Source organism: Lissotriton helveticus, chromosome 5_1 (genome assembly GCF_964261635.1).
Source record: "Lissotriton helveticus chromosome 5_1, aLisHel1.1, whole genome shotgun sequence".
Taxonomy (NCBI): Eukaryota; Metazoa; Chordata; class Amphibia; order Caudata; family Salamandridae; genus Lissotriton; species Lissotriton helveticus.
Genome location: NC_136065.1, coordinates 776004697 through 776017762, shown reverse-complemented (window position 1 = coordinate 776017762; position 13066 = coordinate 776004697). Strand labels below are relative to the sequence as shown.

Here is a 13066-nt window from a genome sequence, read left to right as displayed (position 1 = left end):
CGCAAATTGCGAGTCGCAATTAAGGAATACCTCCCCATTCATTCCTATGGGCCCAGAGGCCCATAGGAGTGAATAGGTAGACATTCTCAATTTGGGAATCGCAATTAGCTAATCGCAAATTGAGAATGCGATTTCAAGGGTGCAGGGGTGTCCAAAGGACCCCCTGTTGCACCCCTGAAACTGATCTGTGCACATATGTTGCGCACACGCAACATGGAACTTTGAAAAATGCACTTTAGTGCATTTTTCAAAGTTTTTGCAAATTACCATGAAGTACAACTTCATGGTAATTTGCGAGCCCTATTAGCGAAATTGCTATTTTTTAAACTTTAATGCATTGCATTTAATGAATCTCAATTTGAGATTCCTTAAATGCAAGTAATCGCAATTTTGCGATTTTTGCATTTGGGATGATGCATCCCAAATGCAAAAATAACGGTCGCAAAGGGGCAGATTCTGAGAATCTGCCCCTTTGCGAGCGGATTCTAGCTTGATGCATCTGGGCCTTAGGCTATTCAGTGAAGTTTAGTGCAGGCGGAATTGGTCGTATGTAGTAAGAATGAACTACAGCAGCTCCTGTTAGCATTGCATACCTATTCTCCAGAAAAGATTGTCATCAAAGTCTTATTTGAATTATATAAACAATGCAGTCTGTCTATGCACATGATAGTTCGGTTGAGAGTGATTACGTAACGTAAGCATTTCTCAAGTAGCGGAAAATAAATTATTTTGCATAAATGTCATTTTTGGTCCGCACTCCACTAGAGCAAAAGGCAGAAATTATTCAGAAAATGATAGTGGCACAGTGCATGAGCTGGAAAGGAAGTCTTCTGTCTACCTTTCTTGGTGGGGACTGAAGTAACCCCCTAACTCTGACATCTTTCCCTGCCTGATGTACATTTCAGGTGACGTACATTCTTCCTTGTCAAATCAATAATGCTGCTTTGACATTTTCTGCTGATGGACGGGTGTGGGGAGGGGGCAAAGAAAGTACAGTTTTCTCTCTGACAGTACACGGCTGAAGTTATCCATTGAACAGGAACTGCCTCCAGGAACTGATCAGCTCAGGAAAGTCTGTAGCAGACGCGGCTCCTACACTATGGTGGAGAAGCGTCACCCATCCCAGTACCAGCAACTGCAAAATTAAAAAAAATTAAATGATAATAAACCATTTTTCCCATACCTTGTGGTCTTGCAGTAGTCCACTGAGGGGGAGTGGTGAGCACTGCTTTAAGAAGGCATGATGCTTTGGCCAGCCGTCTGAGGCCAGCCAAACCGTCATGTGCACTGGAGCTCTCTGCAACCCAGATGCATTTGCGGGTTGTAGAGAGCAGGCACATGCTCTCAGGGAGCACAAATCGAGGGCACTCAGGCCAATCGTGATGCTGCTCCCATGCTGTGAGAGGAGTCAGGGTTGGTTGCTGGGCCTGCTGGGAGCCTATGCCTGCAGTTGACCCAGAGGAGGTATGATGCAGTGATGTGGCGGAATTCAGGTCAGTTTTTTTTGTTTATTTGTTTTTTGTTTTGTCCCCCACCTCCCCCTGCTCACCACTTTCCCCTGACACCAGCCGCAACTGGTCTGTAGTTGTAGTTTACCAAAATATGGAGAGTTGTTTATAGGGCCAGACTGAAGGTGTTTCAGTGTCTAATGCATACCCGTCTGCCTCTCAAATTAACATTGAGGACCCTGTGAAATATTTAAGAGAGCAATCACCTTAAAAAGAATAGACAAGCTATTTTTTTGGAGGGTGTTCAAAAGAGGATGACCTTATTTAAGTCTATGGAGGCATTTTCAGTGGGTGAGTTAACCAATGCGGCGTGCCCAGCACGTTGCCAAAGATAATGTCTAGTATCACTTGATCGTTGGTTGAAAATTAGGCACGCATGTAGCTTGTTGAATTACTTCCAGCCACATACCCAATAGCACAATGTGCTAATCATTGGGTGATGTAATCAGTGATATCATCAATAAGGTAATTTGAGATGTCATCTCTGATGTCAAATGATGTAATTTAACATGTAATGAGTGAAGTATTATGTAAGGTCATAAGCAGTGTATGGCAACGGCCTACGCTATAGTTACTTCACTAGCAATTTCAATGTTTTTTTCAGTTTCAGATGTTAATTCTTATCTAATTTCAAACACCTAACTATAACGTCAACGTAACCTTAGTTTTTTCATAACATTTCATTTTGTTTTTTACATAAGATCCTACTACTATTACAGTACCTAGTTCTAATGTCACTTTAACCTTGTTTTAAAGTGCATTTCTGTGATTTTTTTTTTATAAGTTGGGGAGATGCCCATTCCCCTCGAGGAACCTACAGCCAACACCTGTGCTGCTCATGGCCTTTGGACAAGCTCAGCAGGAAGTTGCCCAGAGGGCATAGCCTCTAATCAACTCATTGGCTCAACAGCCTCAAGGTGGTAGCCTCGCCCACTATTCACTATCTTTGGCCAAGTGCAGCACCGGCTTTCTGGCCAAGCGTTGTACCCAACCTTCTTTGGGCCTTGTTTCCAGCCAGGCAGTGCACCCATCCCTCCTTAGACACTGAGCCTCTGGCTCTTTTTGACCTCAACTGTTTGCAGAAAATGGTTAGCCAGAGGGGCTGGCCTCCAGCCAGGCTTTACCAACCTCCCACAGGTGGCCAAACCAACAGCTGTAACCACGCTTCCTGTAACCAAAATACATCTTTTTTATAATTTCTCAGGACTTTATGACCGCGCCCCCTGGTTCTATCATGGTGGACATAAGATTTTCTCACATATTGCAGCCATCTAATCAGATTGTTCAACTAACGCAGTGGCCAAAAGGCAAAAAAAGATGCCCTAGCCAATCTGAAGGAACTATTACTTACTTTTCGTACTTCAGGAGTACCCCTTCACTCTTCTGGTACCAACTGTCCAGATATCTCAATTTTTTCTCAGGATCAACCCGTTCATGGCCAATCCAACTTAACCTCATCTTTAAATGTTAATTTCTCGAAAACAGCTGACCAGATTTGCAACAAATCACAAAAAGGACACTTTTGAGTACATTTCCAACTTTGTGCCAAATTTGGTGTAATACCATCAAGCTGATTATGTCTATAAAGGGAAGCAAACTTTCATTTTAAAAGGAAATTCACGCTTTTGGGGACTCTCTTTCTGTTAGCCCCCTTTTGTCGGATCAGCATTAAACTTTCGATGAAGGAGACACAGTGGATAATCTTTTTTTGGAAAGTTTTGGCCAGATTTTCAAACGTCACTAAACGTACTCAAGAAACAAAAAATGCCTTTCCTGTGGAAAGCCTGATCTAATTGTAACTACACTGGTGCAAGCGCCACCAGTTTTCTATTTAACATGTAACCAGCAAACAAATGTCCGTCCGTATACTACAGTTTTAAATAGCAGGTTAGTTCATCAATTTATTCATGATATTTAGGCTCCATCATATCGTTCTAAATATATAGTCAATTATTCATGAGAGGCTGGACTGATTGGTATAGATTGAAAAGCATGTTAGTTCACTTTCAACAGTTTCACTGGGTGGCCTTGGTGGAAGTTGCATAGTGCTTACTTAGAGCTGATGACTATATAGTGAAGTTTTATAATGAACGTCTACTGATTAAAACTCTATTTTATTCATCATTTCCTACTAGGTTGTGATGAATAGATTGAGAACACTTTAATCCGACCAGGCAGTGGACAACATTACAAATACCCGATTCCTCTGACCCTACCACTCAAATACACAAAACTCGGCAATAATCTCCCAAACTGAAATGCACTTTATATTCACAAAAATCTACAAAAACGTATAAACTAATTATTAAACACCCTCTCTGCCAGTGTCACTGAATCAAACACCAGCAAACAGTAGACCCAAACGATTTATATTCTTCCAAGTGCCATTAGAAAGTGCATGGAGTTAAAGAATTTACTACAATTTCATTACAATGGTGGTCAGAGCTATACTTTCAAATCACAGTACATAACAATCCATAAGACTACATCTCCGTAGTGGACATACAATGTATGTTTAAATGAGGTCTGGTATACATTTTAGGATTGCATTCAAATGTATTTTATAATTGTAATTTGTGCAATAAGTACTTAAAATTCAAATTGGCTTGAGCAGAAACTAGAGGCAAACTAAGCGGTATAGACTTATAACAATTAACATTAGTTTAAATAAGAGGATGAGAAAGCACAGTATAGAATTACACTGCATAATAGTGTGCTACATTAAAGATGCATAGTGATAGTGTAGACATATTGTTGAAGAAATTATGATCGCATCATTTAGATTGAATAGTACAGTTGTACATTTAAAGATGAAGTAGTGCTACAACAGGTAGCTTGTATAGTAGTGCTTTCACAGAACACCAGTCCTGCTATTAAAGATAAGAGATCAATAACAATATAGATGTATCGTGAAAAACCTAGTTCAATTGTCAGTTAGGTTTCATTAGAACTTCTACCTACTAACAGTTTATAGGTGTAAGATAATTTGGGCAGAACATACTTGGAAAGTGCAATAATATTGTATTGTACTGCAGTGGTATTTGTATTTCTCTTTCCCATATCTTTATGAAACCCAAAGTTTTATCTGGGTGGTCAGGTAACTATCTATTCCTTTTGTGTCATTAATGTTGCATATCATTTCCCTGACAAGGTCGTAAAACTCTTAGGTTTGTATTGGGTTCCTGGACCCCCCCCCCCATTAGAGCATGGCTGAAGGGATGTTGGATGTACTTTGCCCTATATGGGACATGTTGGATGAGGTTTGAAGATAAGTTATTTGCATGGTGCTGCATATCTCTCTGTGCATAAGCAAGAAACAGAGTGGCAGAGTAGACGCAACAATGCATGCAGGTACTTATCTTCTTTAATGAAGGACTGTATCATATGTAAAACCCACCATGAATATGCATCAGTGAGAACCAGCAATGTATATATCAGAATACTCCATGCAGCAACCAAAGGCCCACCTCACTGGAGTCAAAGTTAATCCACAAGGAAGAAAGACATTGAGTTCAGCCAGGACCAACAGAAGCCCAACTACCCTGGTGGCGCTGTTAAACCACCAAGGGATTAATATTTTGGTTCACCAAAAAGCAACAGAGGGCCAACCCCACCGGAGATACTGTTAACCCTTCAGGTAGTCCATGCAGCAAGAACTGAGGTCTTCTGGTCTGCCATGGTAGTGAAAGTTATGACTTCCCCCACCCTTAAAGACGACCATTCACCCTATTTAGACATCCCTGCTCACTGGTATCGGTGCTGTAAAGGAAGTCATTTCCATGGCAGCACCCTTTAAAGAGAGATGTCACCGCTGCAACTCTATTTACAGCACTGACACCAATCATTCGGCATGTTCTCACAAGCAGGCATCTATTTTATGTGAATAAAAAGCAAGTGGTTCGAAACGCTGGGAGTTTTCTCAGTGCCCTCAGAGACCACTCTGCCTTTTCTCTGTCAGAGTCATTGTGGCACAGGAAATGCCACAGGATTACTATTGTGGGTGGTAGTTCGCACTCAATAGCCATCCTGTGGCAGGTGGGGCGCTCCTTCAGGTTTTACTGCTGGCAGAGACAAGAGCAGCTCCATCAGTAACTCCGACAGAGCAGGATGGGAGGACCTCCATCTAAGTGTTCCACCCGCTCAACCAAACCCTAAATGAGTCCCTTAAACTGTGTAAAGTACATGTCAATCATTATTAATTTGGATAATAAAGTGAGGTTACAGTGAACATAATTGATGTTTAAGAGAAAAACCTGGAGGACTGCCGAGATAAGAAGGTCTCAAATCAAAGATAAAAGTAATACATTTCAGAGATTTCAGCAAAGGAATTAAAGGAAGCTTAGAAATATGGTGATGATCAACATCAGAGAGGCCTAGTAAAAACGTTGACCTTGCAGTGCCATCTGGTGACTAGTAATCACATTGTTCAAGCCTGTAGAATTGAGGATGTGAAAACAATCTCAGAGTTTATGTAGTTTATTTTAATTTACTGGTGCCTTCAACAGAGGCAACTGACCTGAGTAAAGCCTTTATTGCACAAGCTTTCTATGTTTTATGTGAAATGTTGTCGACTTCTTTCATGCAATCTTAATGTTTGTTAATTTGCCGCACCTTATCTTACACACCTGGTCTCTCACGATTTCTGAATCACTCTAGTTAACTTTCTTTCACAGAGACACTCCCTCACTCTCACATCGGTTACCTTTCACATTTTCCACATTATTGTCACTGCAAAACCTTTTCACGATCTCCCTCAAATGATTGCTTTTTTTCTCCATCATCTGCATCTCCCTCTCCTTTTCTTCATTTTTACTTTGTACCTATTTCATATGTTCCTAAGTTTTATTTCTGTTTTTTATCTCAATTACCCACAGACTTCATTTTTTCCTCACGTGTCCTTTTTTCCTAATCTTCCAACAGCGGGGAACCAGGATGGAAGGTTCAGTGTAACCTTTCGAGGTGGAATTGTCAGAACTGTGGTGAACCTTGACCGGGAGACAATGGCGTTCTACAAACTTATACTGGAGGCAATTGGTAAGGAGGGACTTTAAGTTTATTTCATTGATAGACTCTAAATTTGTCAGTAACCTTTATCCCTCTTTTCTATTTGAAGCATTCAATATTTCAGTAAACTGCAATAGATAGCACATCTGAGCTGCCAATGTGACTGTATACTCCAACCTCTAACACCAACGTTCTCACTGTGTGTTCACGACAAAAGTCGAGACCATACGAGGCAACACCAAATTAATTTGGCTATGTGTTACCTGTAGATGGCCTTAGGTGACACAGAAAGCACAATCCAGGCTTCTTCTTAAGTGGTATGAATGATAATGGATGAAACTGGAGAGAAGGGCAGGTTCTTTGATCATAGAGAGGGGTAAATAATATATTCTTTCCGCCTTCATAAGAGGCTATTTCTGAACACGTGTAAATAAATAATTATAAATACAGAGCTTGATAACAGTCGTGGATAATACTTGTTCTAGCTGCTCACATCTTTTACAGGCGAGATGACAATTACTAAGAATTAAAGTGATTTGACTATATTCATTGTTTAAAATCTTTTCTTTATTGATTTTATCTTTAATAATAACGTACATTGTACATTAACCGCATCGTTGCGGCGCATTTTCCCCTGCTGTGCTGGAATATGCAAAAACCCATTATTCATGACGAGCTGGGCTCGTCATGAGCGTGCGAGGAGGCTACCTCATGACGAGCCCAGCTCGTCATGAGCGTCGAAGGGGTTAAAACATTTCAGCATTATAATACAGCCAACTCATCAAGGAGCACTATATGTAGTCTGTGTACTATTTTGGCCTGCTGTATAGTAAACGGGTCATGTTCGAGCTCCCCAGGCTTTCAGGAGGCAATCTTGGGGCTCTGAGGCCTCAAGTCTCAGTGGTAACGCTCCAATGTATGCCTCATAGATACAGTACATGTTGCGTATTTGGGACAATATTAAACATTACCAAACCGAAACTTGTAACCTTCCCATTCTTGAACAGAAATATTGTCCCTGTGGTGCATGCGTGCTTAAGATACGTGTGTTTCTACAGGGTGTATCAGTGTCCTATCAGTGTCGGGGAAAGGGTGAAGCCTACCAGACACTACAGGGCAAGTCTCATCAGCAGTGTCATGTTTTTTGCTGTCTGTGGGGGTGCCAGGTCTAAGTGGGGAAGAGGCACAAGTAGTGGTCCCAAATTGGAAGATCTGTGCAATTGATTGCTTAGCTATTTGTAGGAGAGTAGGGTCTGCTATCCTATGGTCACCCCAAATTTTTGCTTTTTGCTTCACTGGTTTTCGACTACTGAGGCTGTGGGCCTGCTGATCAGACCCCCAGCCTGCTGTTCTCTCACTAAATTACTGACACATGTGCTATAGGCACATACCACAATTGGAAATGGACTCCTTGTCAGCCCCTGTATAATGCACTATAGGTGCCCAGGGCATAGGGGCCACCAAGGCCTACCAGGGGCTGCAGCATATCTTTTGCCACCCCTGGCTGGTTCTTAAATTGACACAACTGGCTGTTCACTCAGCTGGGGTAAGGTGGTGTAATCACCCCTTGCTTAGATATAGTATACCTATATCTAAACCTATATCTGGACACATGTAAACCTGTGAGCCACTCCTATGGAAGGCCTCATCAATCCTGGAGGCAGAGTGCGTGGTTTTGTGTGAGATGGAGCTCTAGCATGAGCTGAGCCTGTCTGCAGCTGTCGGGAACAACTCCCTAAGCTGTTTCAGGATAATGCCATACCATATACTCTTAAGTGCCTTATAATCCTCGCGGTTATATAGCAACTTTGGTTTGGCTTTATCAAAACATGTCGTGTAAGGTGTCATACGATTTGGAATACTACCCCCTCGCCAGTTCTGGCGACGGGGATAGCATTCCACCCCTCTAGAGGGGTAGGACATGTTGCTTTACTTAAATGCGGTTAATTTCTCCAAAGACCTTAGATCCACAAAATGGATGCCTCTGCCACAGACAAGAGTCTGGACCCCTGCAGCTGACCGAAACTCAGCCAAATGGGGCCTGTACAAAGGGTTTCCTGTCACAGGAGGGTGTCACCGCCCTCCAGACAGGAGATAGTGGATTGTAGCAGGGAGGTTTGAAAGAAACCAGACACTGCTTGGGGCGCACAAGGCTGCCCCTTGCATAACCAGGCCAAACCGGTTCTGGGGCACTCCAGCCCTCGTGCCAGGGCGGCCTGGATCAAAGGAAGGGGGTGTATCCACCCACTTCCTGGGTCCCACCCATAGGGGGGGACCTAGCAGGTAATCACGCCCCCCAGATTCGAATAAGAGTGGGAGCAGTGCCAATGCACATCAGATTTCCTGGAAGAAACATTAGAAACGAAACTCTGGACCCTTGGACCTCCAACTCAACGTGGAAGCCCGAAGAATCTCCCTTGTGGTCAAGGAGTGACCACCCTGCAGCAGCAGGCACCATCCAGCCCTCGACGTCTACTTTGTTGCAGTTTCTGCCGGAACTCGAGCGACAGAGATCGACGAGATCAAGCTTGCCTGCCTTCCAACAGCCCGATCCACAGTCCCTGCAGAGCTGAGACCCGTGGAGGCGACCGGAAGCGTGGGGCACGCCATCTTGAATTGACCACGAGACGCTGACCGTGCAGCCCACGAGTGACCCTCGAAGCTGTGCACCGGGGTTTGAGAAGCCCCCACCCTGAGCCACTCTTGAAACGAAGTTCAGCCCTCCACACTCGACGAGTGCTGCGTGGGGCCCTTCTGCTCCATTTGGCTCAACGCGTTGGCCCGGTCACTTGCCAGCCGGCTAGTGGTCCCTGCGTCGACGAAACTACAAAGAAGACTCGTGAATCTGGTTGCTCCAGATCCACACCAGCTCCCCTGAAAAGGAACCCCCACTCTGACCTTCCTGGTTCGAGTGAGAAGCAATCTCCCGGTTCCGCGTGGATTGCTTTTGCCAAGTGTTGTTTGCTCCAAACTTGAAGCCGACAGCGCCGACGGCGAGAGCCTGCGTGGGACAGATCGTGACCTGCTCCTGGACGTCGCAGATGCCCCAGAGCCTACGTGGCAGCGGAGAGAAGCTCCTTGACGACCACCTGATTGCGCCCGACATTGCCTGGTTCCGTCCTGGTTCCACCCTGGTCACTGCTGAGTGACCCAGACTCTGTCCCCTCTGCTTTCAGGTACCCTTCGACTTGAGTCCACCCTTGGACTCCACCGGACACTTCACTTTCAACCCGCCTGCAGCCCTTTCAGCTTCAAGCACCAAGAGCCTGCGTGTCAAAACCCGACGCCACTTCGACCCTGTGCACCCACTTCCTGTGGGTGAGGTAACTTTGCTCCGCCAGTGTTCCCACACTGGTGCACATCTCTAGGGTCTGTGTCTTAAGTTTTGTTCCTCTAGGTTCAGCGGAAGTGTCCTTAAACTCTAACTTTACACTTTTTACGCACCATTGGTTAACATTGGTGCATGCGTGCGCTTTCCGCACTGCTCCCGAATCCCGAGGGCCATTCCCGACTTCAGCATTGCTTGTCCTGACTGCTCCCAGCGATTCCCTAGGCCCTAGGCCTAACCACTGCTCGAGTGGCATCTCTTATACCACTTGTTTAGTATATGGTTTGAGTGGCCCCCTGCCCTCATCCATAATTGTGCAACTTGTATGTTTAAACAGTGCTTTTGATTTAACGCTTGTGCCCCTTTATTCATAAAGAATACTGGGGATTGTTTTTAGTAATAAATACATATATTTTTATAATATATACTTGTGTGGTGTCCTTTCATTTGATATTACAGGATTGTATGTGGTAAAACAGCTCGCTTAACACGACCTCTTAAGTTAAGCCTTTAGGCTGCTTAGTCCATGCTACCCCTAGGATAGCTTGTCTAATAAGGTTGACTTACAACCAGACACCATAAGGGATTGTTTGGTCTGATAATAGGTGGTTCCAGAATTGGAAACATCACCTATCAGGCCAACTTCTCACACTATTGGTGTCGGATCCACCAAATATGCTGAAGAATCAAAGATTTGTGTCCTCATATCTCATACATGCTTCAAACCTCCCTCTTAGATGCCTTAAATCTGAGATGGTGACAGATCTAGTCTTTAAGTTCCTAAGAGTATCTTGAGTCCAGCTTTAAATGTAAATCTTTCCAGCCTGGCAGTCAATTTGATGAATAATACAAAAAAGTGACGGATGAATACTTGCATTAATCACAGCTCCTGGAAATGATATGGGCCGCATCTGAGTCCACCCTTTTTTTTCTTCACCTTGCCACCTCAGATTAGACCCAGGCAAAAGCAAATCATCCTTGTTCCCGCTTCAGTATGCAGAGTCCAGCATGAACTGCCAAGCCAGGTCCTCTCTGAACGACAACACAAGCATGCTGAGACCAGACTAGTTGGGTCTCTTTAGTCGCATGCAGCTTAGCTTCAGTGGCACAGTGAGCACAAGACCCAATGACTGGGCATACCCATCATACGTAGAGTGTCACAACAAAGAATACAAAAAAGTGATGGCTAGAATGTTTAAAGGAATCTCCTCCACTGGTAATTACCCAGGGCCATGTCTCAGTCCATCTTTTCATTTTGCTCACAATGCAACCTCAGAATATGCCCAGACATATGCAAAATAACCTTGCTCTTACTCCAATGGGAACAACGCAGCCCAAACTGCTATGCCAATTTCCCTCTGAAACTGAACATAAGCAACCAAAGCCCGGTATGGCCTATTTTGGCTTCTCAGATGTGTGCAGGTTGGTTCCAGAGGCACAGTAAGCACAGAATCCATGTTCACCTTAAGTGTTTGAGTCAATGTGATTAGCCATCCAATAGGAAACGACTAACATATCTTCCTTCAGTCATACCAATGACTAGATTTGTCTCTCACACCTTGTCAATAGTCATGCCACTGTTCCCATTGATTGGCAGAGCTCACCCATCCACTGAGATACCTAAGATCATCAATTCACCAACTGCTCACATCAGTACAGGAGCTAGTACATTGAATTCACCCACCCATGTCTTTCTTTAAACTCATTACACTAAAAGAAGATGGATCACCACAGCGGCCAGCTGTGGTCCGTGCAGGTAAGCACAGTGAGGTGGGTCGCGGGCGGGGTGGAGTGGAGGGAGGGAGTTGAAGAACGATGGAATAGGTAAAATTAAATAAATAAATAATTCCAATTCCGTTGTCTGTCGACATAGCCCCACCTGCACAGACAGCTGCTAACAGCAGGTCCCACTTCCACAGCAGCTTTATATACTCTACAGACTGGCATCTAATAATAATAACATTGAGAAGATGTATTAAATTACTCTCTTTAATGTACACACTCCTTAAACTCTCTAAGGCTACAGCATGCTGGTACATTGATGTCACGTAAAGAAATGTTTTCTGCGTTGAGTCTTATTAAAGTGTATTAGGCACGATTGCTAATTCCATTGACTCATTGTCACCTCTACTCATCTTGTGCCTCCCTGAATAGGCTGATTGCCTCACAGCACGCAGCGGAGGCCCAGAACTCTTGCAGCAGCAGGACTATGAGTAACTGATGCAGGCATCTTGTCCTATTCACAATTGAAATATTTGTCTGACAACTGTCTTTAAGGCGTTTCATAACATAGGTTCATTTTAGACGTCTAGTCTAAATTCATAAAATATTAGTCCTTATTTGCAGATTGGACTGCATTTAAACTGTCCACTACAAGACGCGCATTATGGTATTATTTGCATAATTGGATGAAAATGCAATGTCGTTTGAGCTGTATTCGTTTTAGTTGGAAGAATGTTGATAAGTACCAAGTATTGATATACTAGAAGGAACGCCCCACCCCCGTAGAAACTGCTAGCGATCGAACTTGAAAACAGAATTGTGCTTGTAACCCCCAAAATATCATGATGAAAGAAACGATTTTAGTACTTATTGCAAAACAATGTAGAGCCTTTCAATGCCTTGTCTCTCTAAGAACTCATTGAAACCGATCTTAATCACTTTTAAGAAGATCTCACGTAAAGCAAGTCTATTCCATAGTATATAAAGTTTAAAAAATAAATATATATATACATATTACAAGTAGATGATTGGACTGCCATCTTGCCAGTTCTTCTCCAGTTACAGGGACATTTCTTAAACCAAGCTATTAGACTCATCAAGGGATCCGTCAAGTGATATTTCTTTTTGGAGAGTTGTGCCCCACTAGCACATGGCCCAAACCAATTGCCACCATCCCGCCAGATTACGAGTTAATTTGTAGTCTGGCAGGTGGCGTGGTGGTCCCATGGCGGTGCAGTTCAAAGGCTCATAATTGAGCCTTAGAACTGCACAACTGCAGGACCGCCAATGCATGTTCCTGCACGGCATGGACTGAGCAGTCCATGCCATGCAGGAAGGGGTGCATGCACTCAGGAGGGCATAAAATGTGCCCCCTGCATGCACCCCCATGCACAGGGGCAACAGGAGGCCCTGCAGGGCCCCCTTTCTTTTCCAAACTGCCAATCTTTTCATGGCATGCTTTCCTCCATGAAAAGGCTGGAGGTGGGTAACTTATATCATGCAT

The 13066-nt window shown here is 43.8% G+C and overlaps 1 protein-coding gene across 1 annotated transcript in view; it reads left to right on the top strand.

The window, feature by feature from the left end:
* Positions 1-13066, top strand: part of CDH23 (cadherin related 23) — a 1152220-nt gene that overhangs the window by 56236 nt on the left and 1082918 nt on the right. The window contains exon 2 of the mRNA XM_078641088.1: positions 6429-6542. Coding sequence (XP_078497214.1) covers positions 6509-6542 — 34 coding nt within the window. The 5' untranslated portion in view covers positions 6429-6508. The remainder of the gene's footprint in view (positions 1-6428; positions 6543-13066) is intronic.